We start from the raw sequence: 19,701 nt of genomic DNA on the forward strand, positions 1-19,701 counted from the left end.
TCAGTCTTTTTTGTATTCAGTTGTAGATAATTGTTGTACAACCAAGTCTTAATGCTTGACAGACATTCCAATAAATCAGCTAATTTACCAAACTCTGATTCTTTGAATGAGCAGTACAACTGAATGTCATCAGCGTAAAAGTGGTAAGACACATTATTAAAATTACGGATTATTTCACTAAGAGGGCTAACATACAATAGAAACAAAAGAGGACCTAAAACCGAACCCTGAGGAACTCCGTATGACAAAGGGGTCATTTCTGACAAGATGTTGTTAACAGACACACAAAATGATCTATCACTCAGGTAAGAGGTGAACCATTTAAGAACAGTCCCAGAAAATCCCATTTCATTCTGTAACCGATTTAACAATACTGTATGGTCCAATGTATCAAATGCAGACGACAGGTCAAGTAAAATCAACACAGTGTACTGTCCAGAGTCGGCAGCCATCAGAATGTCATTTGATACTTTAAGAAGCGCAGTCTCAGTTGAATGACATTTACGAAAACCTGACTGAAATTTGTCAAGCAAATTTTTTCCATCAAGAAATGTAGTCAGCTGGCCCGCCACCACTTTCTCAAGTATTTTAGATAAGAAAGGCAGTTTAGATATAGGCCTGTAGTTAGTTGGTTCAGAAGAGTCCAAATTAGGTTTCTTCAGTATGGGACTAACAACTGCTTGTTTAAAATGGCTGGGCACAGAACCGGTTAAAAGGGAAAGGTTAATCATTTTAACAACATACGGTCCAACTAATTCAAACACATTTAATAGCAATGAAGTCGGCAATACATCGAGCGGACTTGAAGATGGTTTCACTTTACTTAACAGGCCCTTAATATCATCTCGAGTGATAGGTGAAAAAGTATCCCAGGAGTATGAGACTACTGGCCCACAGGATAAGATATCAAGAGATGGGTTAATAGTAGTTCTAATTTCTTGCACCTTGTTTACAAAAGCATGTAAAAACCTATTGCAATCAGACTTTGAGTATACAGGCACTTGGGGAGCGGGGGGAGAGACAATCTTAGATATTGTATCAAACAGGACTTTAGGATTTTTCTTGTTCAGAGTTACCAGATTAGCAAAATAATCCGACCTGGCCTGTTTTATCATAGCATTAAGCAGTGTGATAAGCTCCCTCAGATGCAGTCTATGTACTTCCAAACTTGTGGATTTCCACAAACGTTCGACTTTACAGCACTTTCTCCTGAAAGACATTATTTCTTCATTTATCCAATGGCAAGAATTTTTAGGGAACGAGCTTTTACTTTTCAGGGGAGCAACGTTTATTTTATGTTATATTTCTTTGTCTTTTAAGAAAGGGTACTTCAAAATCAGGGCCTTTAACATAGTCATCATTGGTCGGAAACCTGTAACAGCGATGCAAAAGAAGGTGAGGAATGTAACATCAGACATCAGCTCCGTAAACCACTCTCTGAACACGTGCCTCCATGAGCCAATCAGAGTTGTTCCCTGCACCGCGCAGCTTATGGCGCGTTCATGCCACCTCGGAATGACAGGGACCGCCCCCGTGATTACGTTGTTTTTCCGACTACCAGCGTTCACATGGTTAGGATGGTTGAGATGCGTGTTCTTCTTCTTCTGTTATATTGGCGTTTGGCATAACAACTTGTTGCATGACTGCCACCAACTGTTGGGCGTAGCCTAGGAGCATCAGGTGTGTGAAAACATGGAGGCCACAATAATTTGCTGCTGTTTTCTTATGCAAGCATACAAACAGCACATCGTCAGGTGTTTGTGTTATCTGCAGGACAACGAACGGGAAAGGTCACGGATAAGGTGTTGTTAGTTTATATACAGGCCTATTTATGAATAATTTGAAACATGTTATGTCTGTGTATGTTTCTCAGCAGAGGCGTTTGTCCACAATAAATAAGTTTATTGTCATTGAAATATGTTCAGTGAACCAAACTCGCCTCCATCAAACGTCAGTTGTCAACAACGCGTCACCAACTGGGAAACTCGGTCAGCAAAATCTGGCCCGAGTTTCCCACCTCTGATTCCCACAGGAAGGGACGTGAATGATGACGTTTTCACTCGGAAAAACGTTTTTCCGATGTCCATGAACGCACGGTTAGTTTAGATGTAGACAGTCACAGAGGACAGAGTAACGTGAGGAAAATTCCACAACAGATAGCAGTCGGTCATAAGTCGTCACAAGGTGTACCCGTTTACCAGTAAACGTAACATTTTGTCCCGTCCGTGTTGTTTTTCAGACATCAGCAGTGACCAGTGCTAGTTTGAGTCTTTTAGCTCATAGCTTTAGCGGCAGACTGTTGTACGTCCCGCTACACGCTCACACTCCACTATTTAGCTGTCAGTATTTTAGCCGTGTTTACTACTGTAGCTAATGGTAGGCTAAGGTTAGCTGCTGTATAACGTGTTATTAGTGTTTACTAGCATGACATGCAGCGATGTTTCTGTTGCCTCTAACGTCTGTTTTGGAGCATCAGAGCTCAACGCAGACATTTAAGTGGCACCGTAATCCGCGTTGCTATTTCGTCCGGTAACATGCGCCGTTAACATGAACAGAAAATTGCGTTGCGTGTATCTTTTCACGGCAAACGCGCATGTTTGGAAAGCGGTCGCACAACAACTGAAATGGCTCCTTCATAGTATCCTTCAACAAAGGAGGAATGTAGCACAATATGGATGAATTGGCAGGAATGTAGCACAATATGGATGTGAAAGCAGGTATAATTAGCTTATGTGACAATAAAATTTGTTTTGGTTAAAATCAACAAATAATCGTGATAATTAATCGTGATCAATATATTGATCAAAATAATCGTGATTATCATTTTGGCCATAATCGTGCAGCTCTACGTGTTTCAGTTGGGTTGCCATACTTAAATTTTGATCAGGGCCATGGTTTCATGCAATGTTCTTATGATTTAGTTGTGATCAGATCTCTCAATTTTGCATGCCAGTCTTTGGTCCAACTTTGTCTGAACATCTCTGGGAAATTTAGGAATGATGAAAACTGCTGGGTAGGCTGATGATGTGATGGCATGACTATGGTGAAATAAAACAATAGTCTTCAAATGTATTGCAAATTAACCATACTGTAACAATACTGTTAGAGTAAAAGTCCTGCAGTGAAGATGTTACTTTGATAAAGGTCTGTAAGTATCATCAGGAAAATGTTGTTAAAGTATAAAAGTAAACAAAAATCATCCCATTTTAGTGTTAAGGATCCAACCAGTTGTGTGTTTAATGGTCTAGTCATTTCAGCTGGACTTGTAGCCGTTATATTGTTGGCTAGTTTAATTTAGAATAAAACATCAGATTTTATAAACTACATGTGTTTTGTGTGCAGAAATCTTAATGTGTAAAGTAACAAGTAACTAAAGCTGTCAGATGAATGTAGTGGAGTAAAAAGTACAATATTTCTCTCTGAAATGTAACGGAGTAGAAGTAGAAAGTGGTATGAAAAGAAAAGACTCAAGTAAAGTACAAGTACCTCAACATTTGGACTTAAGTACAGTACTGGAGTAAATGTACTTGGTTATATTTTACCCCTGCGTTCGGACTACACAGACAGTGTAACATTATGCATTAGAGTGTTTACACACTCTAATGCATAATGTTAAACTACATAAACTACCGGAGTCAGTTGAATTGAGATCCAGATAAAAACTTCTTCAGTATGTAACCTTAAAGCTAGATTAGACAGTATGTCTATGAGATTATAGTTATTTTCCATGGTTCTACTTAGCCCTGACGTTATAACAATCACATAGCATTACTGTTACCTGTACCTTGATTCCGCTGCAGCCTTCTCTGAATGTACCGGGACAGGCTCAAGGGTTAGTGTCATGGTTTCTTTCCAATGCTGAACAAATCGGTTGAATTTGGCTTGCTTCTTAGATAGATAGATAGCTTTTTATTGTCATTGTATGCAGTACAACACAATTCTGTTGGAGCCATCCTCTCCAAATAGCAGCATAGAGTAAAAAGATAAAAATATAAATATACAGTATACACCAGCACATTCTCACCCTAGCACATCTTGCACATACACATTCATTCCCATGAAACAATCCTTCAAAAAGGTATGAAACCATCCTCTCATCAATCCATAGTCCACTGCTTCTCCATCAACTTCATTATCTAACGTACAATATAAAAAAAGAAAAACAGCAGTGTTAACCACCACTCTCGCAACAGCATAATGTAACGTTACACAATTTAAAAGGCACATTATGCTGATGCCTAAATCACGCTTCTCTATCATTCTCCAGACTGTAACGTTAACGTAAGTAAATGGAAAGGAAAAAAGTAATTTTGATCCTGTTTAGCTTGTTCCCTGAATATATTAATACAACGTGACATTAGGCCTATCTTAATTTTTTTTCAGGACAGCGGGGAAAGTATTGAAAGAAGTTAAAACCATTAACTCTATTAATCGGGTTATTTTGAGAACAGCAGCTAACGTTAAACGTTAAAATTACTCGAAAGGGAGGTTAACCGTTTGTCGGTTCTGTCAGTTAACGTTAACGTTACGTAACTGGTGTTGTAACTTGACGTTAGTCTTTGTACGTTAACTAACGTGGCTCCCGATAGTCACATTCTGCCCAAATTGCTTTGCTTCAGAACAAAAGACTGTTCGGTGGGAAAAACGCTTTTCATTGTTCTCCTCTGATGCAGTGCAGCTAACGTTTTATAGCTAACGTTAGCTAGCTCGATGGTGAACTGTAGCTACCGTTAGCTAGCTAAGTACCATGTAATAATGTGTAGAATGGCAATATGGGACAGAATACTGCTAATGTTTTAACTAACTATTTAACGTTAATAATGGCAATTGTCAATGTTGAGTGTAGCTAATGTTAAAGTAATGTTAGGTGACAGTATGAACTTGGCTAGCGCTAACGTTAATGGTAAAGTTAACTTCCAACTTTGAATATTAACACCACAAACACAGATTTAAAAAAATCACATAATTTACCTTTGAATTTACTTCTCTCCTCTTCAGTGACCTCTATTCCAAAACGAAGTAACTCCGTGATTAAATCCTCTGTTGATAAATGTCCAAGCGCCATCCTCCCGACTTTGAGCGACACTAACAGTGACGACAGTTGGATCACTGTCGATTCACTCATGTATCCTTCCACGCTGCAATATTTATGCTTCCACCGAGTCAACCTCTCATTAGCATGTAGCTAGATCCTTGCAATAGAACACAACTTAAAGGGTTAACAATTATTTGTCAGTTTCATTCTAATATAAATATGGTAAAGGCTTTGAAAGTCAAATTTTTCAATAATGTTTGTGAATATAAATTATTACATGCTCCTCATTAACTTGTGTTTCTATATTGAGAGATGATATTTTCTGCTGTGATGAGCATCCACTAATTCCTGCCATTTTACATTTAAACATTAAGGTAGAAATATGTAAGGAACAAATATGTACCTTACACCTCGGAAGGTCCAATGGAAGGTGCATAATTGTACCTTCAAGATGCATTTTTGTACTTTTAAGGGAACAGTCTGAACTCAAACTGAGACACATGAGAGAGTCACATCTAGATATAAATAATTAAAAGATATTAAAGAAGTCCAACGCCCTTTCAAGGTCTATTATATAAAACCTTCAAAACACCATATTTTACAGAACTTATAGATTTATAGTAACTGAAGTCTCTCTGTCACCGACACTTTAAAACTCTCATACAGGACCACAGAGAGAGAGTGAAGCATATTTCCAAATGCAGGTGTTTAAAGAATGTTTAGTCGTGTCTGATCTGTGACCAATGACACCTTAACATGTGTACGTTGCTTCCTGTCCAACCGGTTCTCACTCCCAACTCGTAAAATACTGACGCTTGGTTACCCATGATCTCTTCCTAAACCTAACTGTCCTGTTCTTGTGCCCCATGTCAGTTAAAGGTACATCCCGACCCAGAGCTTCAAATAGTGACGCCAAGGGTCCCTGCCGAGCGTGTCTAAATATGACGCTAAAGGAGACTTTTTGCGTCAATAACAAACACCAAAGGCACCTGACCAAGCATTGCTTTCTAACGTGATTCATCTCTGAACAGATTATTGATTTGGATGATTTCAAACAGGAGGATTGTCTTCTAAGGTTACATCATTTACTCTTTATTCAGATTGTGGAACTGCAGTTTGTCAGATATCAGCTGTGCTTCTCTGGTCTCAGCTCTGATTAATTAACAATGGAACCTAATTTATGTACAAACAACTTAATCCATGAAGTTATTACTGTTGTTTTGTTCATATTTTCATGTTTCTTGTATTAACTTTAGTCTGCAATCAGAAAAGACTATTGTTTATTAAAGAAACTGTAGAAAAGGTTTTCTGGAGAGTCCACACTGTAGACTGGAGACTCTGAGGTCAGTTTACCGACTCTGTTACTATTATACATCTAATATGGTTAATTAACAACTGAACCTAATTTATGTACAAACATAACTTAAATCTATAAAGTTCTAAATGTTCTTTTGTTCATATTTTCATGTTTCTTGTAGTAAATTTAGTCTGCAGTCACAAGACTTGTGTTTTTTAAAGAAACTGTAGAAAATGTCCATTGCTAGTTGTTAAAATAAATGAATGTTTATAATTGTTGGTAAATGGTCACATCTGTATAAAGAAGATCCTCTGAACTAATATTGGTTTTAAATGGATAAAGGTTACTTGCTGAAGTAGAAATATTTCTTTGGTTTATGTTCATTTCAAAGTGTTGTCACAAATAATGTCTGATCATAGATATTGATCCTTCACAACACACATTCACACACACACACACACACACACACAAACAAACAGACACACACCTACACATAGAAATACAAGCACACAGAAACCCACACACAGACACATACACACAAAATCACACACATACACACACAGACACACACACACACAAAGACACACACAGTAACACACAGACACACACATGCACACATACACACAGAGACAGGCACACACACACACAGAGAAACACACAAACACACACACACACAGATATATAGATGAAAACAAAGAGACCAATGGATATTCCAAATGCAGCTGTTTAATGGATCAATATAGTATTGATTGGATTAGAAATGTATTTTTATCATTGTCATTAATTCTTTATTCAGATTGTGGGGCTGCAGTTTGACAGAGATCAACTGTGCTTCTCTGACCTCAGTTCTGAAGTCCAACCCCTCCCACCTGAGAGAGCTGGACCTGAGATACAACAAGCTGCAGGATTCAGACGTGAAGTTGCTGTGTGGTTTTCTGGAGAGTCCACACTGTAGACTGGAGACTCTGAGGTCTGTATGAAATGTCCACTGTTAGTTGTTAAAGTAAATGAATGTTTATAATTGTTATATTAAATGGTCACATCTTTATACAGAAGATCCTCTGAACTAATGTTGGTTTTAAATGGATAAAGTTTACTTGCTGAAGTAGAAATATTTCTTTGGTTTCTGTTAATTTCCAAACGTTTTCACAAATAATGTCTGATCAAAGATATTGATCCTTCACACACACAGACACACCCACACACAGAGACACATACACACACAGAATCACAGACACACACACACACATAATCACACACATAAACATAAACACAAAGACACATACACACAAAGAACCACACAGACACACACAGTAACACACAGACACAGGCACACACACAGAGAGAAACACACACATAAAGACACACACAGAATCACACACATAAACATACACACACAGACACAAAGAACCACACAGACACACACACACACCGTAACACACAGACACACACATGCACACACAGAAACACAAACGCACACAGAGAAACACACACTCATATATATGAACACAGCGAGACCAATGGTTATTTCCAAATGCAGCTGTTTAAAGGATCAATATAGTATTGAATGAATTAGAAATTTATTTTTATCATTGTCATTTATTCTTTATTCAGATTGGAGAGCTGCAGTTTATCAGAGATCAGCTGTGCTCCTCTGGTCGCAGCTCTGAAGTCCAACCCCTCCCATCTGAGAGAGATGGACCTGAGTAACAACAAGCTGCAGGATTCAGACGTGAAGGTGCTGTGTGGTTTTCTGGAGAGTCCACACTGTAGACTGGAGACTCTGAGGTCAGTTCACTGACTCTGTTACTATTATAGATCTAATTAGAAGACAAGACAGTCATACGCTCATTTGCATATTTGTGACATCATTACGCAATCATTTGAAATAAAGCTTTGTGGTTGTGTCAGCTAGGTAGATAGAAAGAAATAGAACTCTTTAGCCAAATAATCACAAATTCAATACAGGAATTTATTTTACCTCATAATTATTACTTAGGTAGCCTATCTTTGATCTTTGAAGTAAAAAAGAAAAAGAAGAAATTCTACAAAGGGAGGGAAAAAGATGGATAAAGAATTCTCAAAGAAGGCTGGCTTGCCCAGGTCCAGCATCCTACAGTCTCTCCTACCTACACCGGCCCCCGCACACCCTGTCCCCCTCCCCTTCTAACTTCCTGCACACTGTGCTGCTGCACATGAGGAGAGAGGGGAGAGGCTGCTCCTCTGCTCCTCAGTCACAGAACAGAAGACTGTTTTGGCGGCTACAGAAGAGAAATACCTTTCATGCTCGCTGGACAATACTGGCGGATTTTCTACAGAAAAGAAAAAAAAAGTCACTAAGGGTGTCTGAAAAGTCGCTAACTCTAGCGACAAAGTCGCTAAGTTGACAACACTGTTAACAACTGAACCTAATTTATGTAAAAACATAACTTAAACCATGAAGTTGTAAATGTTGTTTTTGTTCATATTTTCATGTTTCTTGTAGTAAATTTAGTCTGCAGTCACAAAAGACTTGTTTTTGTTAAAGAAATTGTAGAAAATGTCCACGGTTAGTTGTTAAAGTAAATTAATATTTATAGTTGTTGGTAAATGGTGACATCTGTATACAGAAGATCCTCTGAACTAATATTGGTTTTAAATGGATAAAGTTTACTTGCTGAAGTAGAAATATTTCTTTGGTTTCTGTTAATTTGCAAAAGTTTTCACAAATAATGTCTGATCATAGATATTGATCTTCACAACACACATTCACACACACAGACACACACACACCTACACACAAACACACACAGACACACACACATACACACATACAAACACACACACACACACACACACAGTAACACACAAACACACAAAGAATCATACACATACACACACACACACCTACACACAAAAACACACACACAGAGACACACACAAACACACACACACAAAGAACCACACACATACACATACACACACAGACACACACACAGTACAACACAGACACACACATGCACACAAACACACAGACATATAGATGATAACAAAGAGACCAATGGATATTTTCAAATACAGCTGTTTAAAAGATCTATATAGTATTGTTTGGATTAGAAATGTATTTTCATCATTGTCATTTATTCTTTATTCAGATTGGTGCGCTGCAGTTTGTCAGAGATCAGCTGTGCTTCTCTGATCTCAGCTCTGATGTCCAACCCCTCCCATCTGAGAGAGCTGGACTTGCGTAAAAACAAGCTGCAGGATTCAGGAGTGAAGCTGCTGTGTGGTTTTCTGGAGAGTCCACACTGTAGACTGGAGACTCTGAGGTCAGTTCACTGACTCTGTTACTATTATAGATCTAATATGTTTAATTAACAACTGAACCTAATTTATGTACAAACATAACTTACATCTATAAAGTTGTAAATGTTGTTTTGTTCATATGTTCACGTTTCTCGTTGTACATTTAGTCTGCAGTCCCAGAAGACTTGTGTTCATTAACTCTTGTGTTGTCTTCCCATCGGCCATGAACTTGTCCTTCGGGGTCAAAATTGAAAATAAACTTTTTTTTTGTTGCTATTTTCCACAATGTTTTTGGCCATTTTTCTTTTGACTTTGATAGTTTTTGTCACGTTTTTAACACTTTAAAAAAAACAAATCATGGTCTATTTACCTAATTTATATAACATAACTATTTTTCAGTTTAAAAAAGCAGGAATTATGAATTAGTTTGACTAATAGTTAAGATCAGAGGATGGTGAGTGGATCACAGACTGGTTTATGTCAAAGTTTAGTCAGGATACTGTTTGGAAACAATAAAAAAAAATCTAATGCTTTAATATTGAATAAAACACCCAAAGTTTAATCAAAGTGATCATTCATTTTACATGTTATTTTTGGGCAAGTTGTTGAAGTTTTAAATTCCCTTCAGTTCACCTGTTTTCTGGGTTTCTCTGAGCACAAATCACAACAACTTTAAAGTGTATCAGTCTGAACAGTTTGAATAAATTTATTCTGAACTCAAACTGAGACACATGAGAGAGACATCTAGATATAAATAATTAAAAGATTTTCAAGAAGTCCAAGGCCTTTTGAAGAAGGTCTTTTTATATAAAACCTTCAAAACACTGTATTTTACAAAACTTCTAGATTTATAATAACTGAAGTCTCTCTGTCACAGACACTTTAAAACTTCCATACAGGACCACAGAGAGAGAGAGAGTGAAGCATATTTCCAAATGCAGGTGTTTAAAGAATGTTTAGTCGTGTCTGATCTGTGACCAACGACACTTTAACATGTGTACGATGCTTCTGGTCCAACCCGTTCTCACTCCCAACTCATAAAATACTGGCGCTTGGTCACCCATGATATTTTCCTAAACCTAACTGTCCCTTTCTTGTGCCCCATGTCCAGACTGATCTGAATAAATGGCGTATGTATGACACGCCAATTCGTATGCCATTATTGGCATGTTATCAAGAAGCATACTCACTTTTTAGCGTGTATATCAACGCCGTTTGGCCTCCATTGAGTTACATTACCTTGTGATGGCATGTGAATTTACGCCGTAGCGAGTAGTATGACAGGGTGAAAATCCACGTAGGGAGGTTGGTCGGGGTGGTGGATGGGTAAAACACAGGACTTTCACCCAGGAGAACGGGGATCATGTCCCGCGTGTCACGTTTCCTAAACTCGCTTTCTTCTTTTACTAAAGCCAACCCTGTTCTTCTTTTCCTAAACCCAACCGGTTCTTGATTTCCTAAACTCAACTGTAGCTTTCTTCTCGCGATAACACGGCAAGAAGCGTGTATGTGTACGCCCGCTGTATACAGTGTAGACATAGCAGGCCACTTGGCTTAAGAAAATTGGCGTGTATGTTTACTTGAAGTCATGATGCCATGTTGCCATGTCAGTTAAACGTACGTCCAGACGCCAAGGGTCCCTGCCAAGCGTGTCTAAATATGACACTAAAGGAGACTTTTTGATCACTTTCAGCTCTGATTAACTAACAACTAAACCTAATTCATGTACAAACATAACTTAATCCATTAAGTTGTAAATGTTGTTTTTGTTCATATTTTCATGTTTCTTGTAGTAAATTTAGTCTGCTGTCACAAGAGACTTTTGTTTATTAAAGAAACTGTAGAAAATGTCCACTGTTAGTTGTTAAAATAAATTAATGTTTATAAATGTTGGTAAATGGTCACATCTGTATAAAGAAGATCCTCTGAACTAATATTGGTTTTAAATGGATAAAGTTTACTTGCTGAAGTAGAAATATTTCTTTGGTTTCTGTTAATTTCCAAACATTTTCAAAATAATGTCTGATCATTGATATTGATCCTTCACAACACACATTCACACACAGACACACACACAGACACTGTAACACACACACACACACACATAATCACACACATACACACAGACAAACACACAGACACACACAGAAACACACACAGTAACACACAGACACACACAGACACACACACAGTAACACACACATGCACGCACGCACGCACACACACACACATACACACAAACACACAGACACACACAGACATATAGATGAAAACAAATGGCCCAAAGCATATTTTCGAATGCAGCTGTTTAAAGGATCAATATAATATTGATTGGATATGAAATGTATTTTTATCATCGTCATTTATTCTTTCTTCAGATTTGAGAGCTGCAGTTTGTCAGAGATCAGCTGTGCTTCTCTGATCTCAGCTCTGATGTCCAACCCCTCCCATCTGAGAGAGCTGGAACTGAGTAACAACAAGCTGCAGGATTCAGGAGTGAAGCTGCTGTGTGGTTTTCTGGAGAGTCCACTCTGTAGACTGGAGACTCTGATGTAAGTTCACTGACTGTTACTATTATAGATCTAATATGTTTAATTAACAACTGAACCTAATGTATGTACAAACATAACTTACATCTATAAAGTTCTAAATGTTCTTCTGTTCATATTTTCATGTTTCTTGTAGTAAATTTAGTCTGCAGTCACAAGACTTGTGTTTCTTAAAGAAACTGTAGAAAATGTCCATTGCTAGTTGTTAAAGTAAATGAATGTTTATAGTTGTTGGTAAATGGTGACATCTGTACACAGAAGATCCTCTGAACTAATATTGGTTTTAAAAGGATGAAGTTTACTTGCTGAAGTAGAAATATTTCTTTGGTTTCTGTTAATTTCCTAAAGTTTACACAACTAATGTCTGATCATAGATATTGATCCTTGACAGCACACATTAACACACACGGACACATACCTACACACAAACACACACACACACACACACACACACACACACACACACACAGTAACACACACACAGAAACATACACATACTGTATACATCCACTTTACATTACTTGCTGAAGTAGACATATTTCTTTGGTTCCTGTTAATTTCAAATGTCTGATCATTGATATTGATCCTTCAGAACACACACACACACACTCAGTCACATACACCCACACACACTCACACCCACACACACACATATAGACACACACACACACAGACACACATATAGACACACACACAATCACACACAGAGAAACACACACACACACACACACACACAAAGGCATCTGACCAAGCATCTCTTTCTGACGTGATGGGAGTGAGAATGTGTTGTCCTGTCACAAAGAGGTGTTAGGCCGGTTACACACTGGAAGCGTCTCGCGAGCGTGTCAGCCGTGTGGCGTGTCAGTTTATATTTCGGCTCCCATGTTAACAGGTCAGAGCTTACACACGGCCTGCGTGATATGCGCGTGTCTGCTAGAAATAGAACCGACGCCTATTTTTCACGCGAGACGCGAGCGTGTTGAAAGCGTTTCCAGGCAAAATAGAATAGGAAAATATGTTTATATGTCATTTAGACACAAATGCATATATATATATATATATATATATATATATATATATATATATATATATGACATCTTGATGTTTGAAAGTCTCTAGGTTTTGACATCAATGTAGATATAAATGTAATAAAAAATGTCAGAGAAAAGATTTTCAAATATTGCACCTGTCATACAGAACGAAATATTCTGTAACATATTTTGCAGTCAATACTGCCGATGTTGTCTTGCTTCAATCAAATCAGTAGGCTATATATTTATGTTTAACAACTCTCTCCCTCTGGCGAATTCTTAACAGAAGAAGGGCTGCAATGGCTTTTCTTCTGTCAACAACTCGAACTGAAAAAGAACAAATAGCGTTTTAATTTTCCATAGTAACATATGTATGTAGCCGATATATAAAGGGTAGGATAGGCTACAATAACAACGTAGTGTGTGTTCTGAGTGACGGTCCAACATCAGATAGGCTATATAGGCTCTTTACAGCTACACAAAGTTGTCATAAACAGACAGCCCACTTACCATTTTTCAGACTTTGAATGTGTCGGCGCTATGTCCCGAGATCAGCCCTCCCTGTACCTAGCAGCAGCAGCAGCGTCGCGTCAGACACACTTCTGGTGGTAGGACACAGAAAAATCCACGCAGCCGCCACGCTTCTGAGACGCAACAGAAACGCCACGCTCGCGCGACGCATCCAGTGTGTAACCGGCCTTATCCTGTTGGGTTCAGGTGTTTGGAATCTCCATCTTCTGAACTTCTACATTCTGAAGACCAAGCGTCTCATACTAATGACACATGTACGTTTGTTTGTGTGGAAAGCCCACTTTTATTAAGCAACTGTAGGAAGGCATTCGGACATGTCAACAGATGAGGTCATCAGCTCACACAGGGCAACAAGCACACGTTAATAATTCCTGATTGCTTCATTTCCGACCATGATCAGAAAACCAGGGGATAGTCATTACCTCCAGTGCCGACGTGGGGTTTAAAATCCCGTTTCTGGTGAGCAAATGAATGAACTTGGCTTTCAGTCTGGAGTTTATCTCGGACACCACACACTGTGTACAAAACTTAAACTTATTCCACCAACTCTGCTCCGGTCACATCTACACGTCTGCTTCCTCGTTCTCTATCTCTCTTCTGCACACACACACACACACACACACACACACACACACACACACACTATGCTCTCTTAAAGGACTCGCAGCACCATTTTACAACAAATGCCTAATCGCACTGATGTGACCGAGCCCGACCCAAACCCGACCATCATTTCTAAATATCTGTCCGAACCCGGCCCGACCCGTCGGGTCCCGTCGGGCTTGGGTCGGGTATCCGCACTCTAACACACACACACACACACACACAACCATATAGATGAAAACAAAGAGACCAAAGGATATTTCCAAATGCAGCTGTTTAAATGATCAATATAGTATTGATTGGATTAGAAATTGATTTTCATCATCACCATTTATTCTTTATTCAGATTGTGGGGCTGCATTTTGTCAGAGATCAGCTGTGCTTCTCTGGTCTCAGCTCTGAAGTCCAACCCCTCCCATCTGAGAGAGCTGGAACTGAGTGGTAACATGCTGCAGGATTCAGGAGTGAAGCTGCTGTGTGGTTTTCTGGAGAGTCCACACTGTAGACTGGAGACTCTGAGGTCAGTTCACTGACTCTCTTACTATTTTAGACCCAATATGTTTAATTAACAACTGAACCTAATTTATGCACAAACATAACTTATATGAAGTTGTAAATGTTGTTTTGTTCATATTTTCATGTTTCTTGTAGTACATTTAATCTGCAGTCCCAGTAGAATTGTGTTTATTAACCCTCGTGTTGTCTTCCCATTAGCCATGAACCTTTTTTTTGGGTGCTATTTTCCAAAACGTTTTTGGCCATTTTTCCTTTGCTTTTGATTTTTTTTTTCACGTTTTGTAATGCTTTATGAAAAGAAATCATGGCCAATAAACGTAATTCATATGACATTATGACTAATTGTTTGTTTAAAAAAAGCAAGAATTATGAATTAGTTTGACTAATAGTTAAGATCAGAGGATGTTGAGCGGATCACAGACTGGTTTATATCAAAGTTTAGTCAGGATACTGTTTGGAAACCATTTTTTTTTTTTAATCAAATGCTTTAAAACACGCTTTAAAACACCCAAAGTTCAATCAAACTAATCATTCATTTGACCTGTGAAGCACATTCATGCATCCATGTTATTTTGGGCAATTTGTTGAAGTTTTAAATTCCCTTCAAATAACTTGTTTTCTGGGTTTCTCTGAACACAATTCACAACAACTTTAAAGTGTGTCAGTCTGAACAGTTTAAACAAATGTATAAACATATATATATATATATATAAACTCTCTGATTAACAACTGAACCTAATTTATGTACAAACAACTTAATCCATGAAGTTGTAAATGTTGTTTTTGTTCATATTTTCATGTTTCTTGTAAATTTAGTCTGCTGTCACAAGAGACTTGTTTATTAAAGAAACTGTAGAAAATGTCCACCGTTAGTTGTTAAAGTAAATTAATGTTTATAATCGTTGGTAAATGGTCACATCTGTATAAAGAAGATCCCCTGAACTAATGTTGGTTTTAAATGGATGAAGTTTACTTGCTGAAGTAGAAATATTTCTTTGGTTTCTGTTAATTTCCAAACATTTTCAAAATAATGTCTGATCATTGATATTGATCCTTCACAACACACATTCACACACAGACACTCAGACCCACACACACACACACACACATACACACACACAGATTCACACACATATACATACACACAGACACACACACACACAGACACACACACACACACTCATATAGATGAACACAGAGGGACCAATAGATATTTCCAAATGCAGCTGTTTAAAGGATCAATATAGTACTGATTGTATTAGAAATGTACTTTTATCATCGTCATTTATTCTTTATTCAGATTGGAGAACTGCAGTTTGTCAGAGATCAACTGGGCTTCTCTGATCTCAGCTCTGAAGTCCAACCCCTCCCATCTGAGAGAGCTGGACCTGGGTAACAGCAAGCTGCAGGATTCACACCTGAAGCTGCTGTGTGGTGTTCTGGAGAGTCCACACTGTAGACTGGAGACTCTGAGGTCAGTTCACTGACTCTCTGTTACTATTATAGATCTAATACATTTAATTAACAACTGAACCTAAGTTATGTACAAACATAACTTACATCTATAACGTTGTAAATATTCTTTTGTTCATGTTTTCATGTTTTTTTGTAGTAAATTTAGTCTGCTGTCCCAGAAGACTTGTGTTCATTAACTCTTGTGTTGTCTTCCCATCGGCCATGAACTTGTCCTTCGGGGTCAAAATTGAAAATGAACTTTTTCTTGGTGCTATTTTCCTCATTGGTTTTGGCCATTTTTTCTTTGCTTTTGATAGTTTTAATCACGTTGTTGTAATGCTTTATGAAAATAAATCATGGGTCTATATACCTAATTCATATATGTATATACATATATTATATAAAATATAGTCGGGATATTGTTTTGAAACCTTTTTACCTGGGAAGCACATTCATGCATCCATGTTATTTTTGAACAGTTTGAACAAATTTATTCTGAACTCAAACTGAGACTCATGAGAGAGACATCTATATATAAATAATTAAAAGATCTTCAAGAAGTCCAAGTCTTTTCAAGAAGGTCTTTTATATAAAACCTTCAAAACACTGTATTTTACAGAACTTATAGATTTATAATAACTGAAGTCTCTCTGTCACAGACACTTTAAAACTCCCATACAGGACCACAGAGAGAGAGAGAGAGAGAGAGAGAGAGAGAGAAGCATATTTACAAATGCAGGTGTTTAAAGTATGTTTAGTCGTGTCTGATCTGTCACCAACGACACTTTAAAACTCTCTGATTTGTAGAAAATTTTGTTTGCAGTGACAAGAGACTTTTGTTTGTTAAGGATACTGTAGAAAATGTCCACTGTTAGTTGTTAAAGTAAATTAATGTTTATAATTGTTGGTAAATGGTCACATCTGTATACAGAAGATCATCTGAACTAATATTGGTTTTAAATGAATAAAGTTTACTTGCTGAAGTAGAAATATTTCTTTTTTCTGTTAATTTCCAAAAATTAATTTCAAAGTGTTCATAGATGTTGATCCTTCACAACACACACACACACACACACACACACACACACCCACACACACCCACACACACCTATCTGAGGTGTACAGCCTCTCAGTGATCAGGAAAGCCAACCTGATCACAGAGGACCCCTCTCACCCCCTCCATCACTCCCTCCAGCTACTACCATCAGGCAGGAATTTTTAAGGGACCACTGGCCCGCAAAAGCATCTACAATAAACCCTTCATCCCCTCTGCAATAGCCGTACTGAACAGCACAAAATGAACACCACAGTCAGCTGATCACCTCAACACCCCATGTCTTGTTTTTGTATGTCTGTGTGAATGTCTCTTTGTGACTGGAGCTGTGAAAGAACATTTTCTGTAACCCTTGTGTAACAGACAAAGTATTATCTTACTTTATCCTATCTTACATACACACACACACACACACACACAGACACACACACACACACACACACACACACACACACACACACACACACACACACACACACCCACACACAGGAACACACACACACCCACACACAGGAACACACAGACACACAAACACACAAACACACATAAACACATGAACACACAAAGATGAAAACAAAGAGACCAAAGCATATTTCCAAGTGCAGCTGTTTAAAGGATCAATATATTATTGATTAGATTATGAATATATTTTTATTACACACACATACAGACATGTATATGAAAACAAAGAGACGGAAGCATATATAGTATTGATTGGATTATAAATAGATTTTTAACTTCATAATTTGTTCTTTTTCTTAGATTGATGATATGCAGTTTGTCAGAGATCAGCTGTGCTTCTCTGGCCTCAGCTCTGAAGTCCAACCCCTCCTGTCTGAGAGAGCTGGACCTGAGGCTCAATAAGCTGCAGGATTCAGACGTGAAGCTGCTGTGTGATCTTGTGAAGAGTCCAGACTATCGACTGGAGACTCTGAGGTCAGTAGAGGGATGGAGTCAGTCCATGCTGGTTTCAGCAGTATTGAATTTAACACAGTTAGTATCAAAGCAAATATCCAGTATTTCCTGTAAACCTCCAACCTTCTCAGTGAAACTGTGAGAGGAGAGAGAGGACCGTCAGCCAATCAGATGAGCCAGAAGCTTGTTGTGATCACGTCTTTGAGTTCATGTGAAGACGACTGTTGTTATTGTGTTCATGTCTGCAGGAAATAAATCTGGATTACAGCTGACAGCATCACAACATGTACAGAGACTTAAAACTATCCAACAATCAAATAAATCTGATCTCAAAGTGTTTGTTCTCTCATTTCAACACTAAACAACTGATCAGTTCATCTTTGTCACAGCTCTGAGATCAGTCTGACTGAAGCCTGCAAATCACTGGCTCTTATTTCATAGAACCAGCATTACATTTAGTAACCATGTGGTCTTCATACAGAGCAGAAGCTCTGCTGAAGTCCATTAATAACAGATGATGTTTTACTGTTTAGTCTTTAACATCATATGTATCTGTCCTTCTGTCATTTGTTTTGTCTGAATATTTTTATAACCGACTCCATATTTACATATGTATCATGTCATATTTAAAAGTAGATGAAACATGCAGATGATTTTAACAGCTCTGAACCCAACAGCAGTAAATCATCATTAAAGTGAGCAGTGATCATCTGTTTCTGCAGTAATGATGCATTCAGGATTCAGCAGTTTAATTTCATTGTGTACTTCAGTGAAATCTGCAGAGTCAACAGACGTGATGCCCAAATTCTCTGCAGGTCTGTGAACTTCACTCCAACACATTAACATGAGAAGCAGGCTGCTCTACACAGCCGCTCCACTTGGTGTCTGAACAGAACTGAAGTCTCTGCTGCTCTTTAAACTGAATGTGCTGCATCACTGACTGACAGCTGATAAACGGAGTCTCTGGAAACACTCATTTATCTCCTCTGTTCTCTCTCTCATCAGATGGGAGCCCTCTGAAGCACATGATGTATGGTATGTGTGATCAGAAGAGAGGATGTGTTGCGACCTGATGTGGAGTCCTCCATCATCCCTGTGTGTTCCTGGATCTGACAGAGTATCATCAGTGTATCTGGACTGCTCTGCTGCTGCTCTGTATTTCTACAGTCTCTGCAGACACACTGAGACTCCTCCACTCCTTCTGCTCCAGTCTCTAATGTCCAGCTCTATCTCCACAGCGCTGTGGAGTCAGGTCTGGCTACAACACAGATGCATTCTGGGATAGGAGATAAAAATTCTCTGGGTTGTTTGCATTTCTTTAAACCAATCACAATCGTCTTGGGCAGCGCTAAGCTCCAGGCGCAGAGACGGTGGCTCTGCTAAATAGTCTCAGGAAGGAACTTGTTCAAAAGAAAACGCCACATACAATA

General features: G+C 38.3%; 1 protein-coding gene across 10 annotated transcripts in view; it reads left to right on the forward strand.

Moving 5' to 3' along the window:
- Positions 1-16,351, forward strand: part of LOC116059160 (NACHT, LRR and PYD domains-containing protein 12-like) — a 31,451-nt gene extending 15,100 nt beyond the window's left edge. For 2 of the 10 annotated variants that reach the window (XM_036007120.1, XM_036007122.1), the window contains 4 exons: positions 6,339-6,378; positions 7,129-7,302; positions 7,947-8,120; positions 16,148-16,351. In XM_036007120.1, coding sequence (XP_035863013.1) covers positions 6,339-6,378; positions 7,129-7,302; positions 7,947-8,120; positions 16,148-16,334 — 575 coding nt within the window. In that variant the 3' untranslated portion in view covers positions 16,335-16,351. Of the gene's footprint in view, positions 1-6,338; positions 6,379-7,128; positions 7,303-7,946; positions 8,121-9,466; positions 9,738-16,147 lie in introns of those variants that run through there. The other 8 variants (XM_036007121.1, XM_036007126.1, XM_036007125.1 and 5 more) reach the window with 8 other exon arrangements.
- Positions 16,352-19,701: the final 3,350 nt, after the last annotated feature.

This window comes from Sander lucioperca, chromosome 11 (assembly GCF_008315115.2).
Source record: "Sander lucioperca isolate FBNREF2018 chromosome 11, SLUC_FBN_1.2, whole genome shotgun sequence".
NCBI classification, from domain to species: Eukaryota; Metazoa; Chordata; class Actinopteri; order Perciformes; family Percidae; genus Sander; species Sander lucioperca.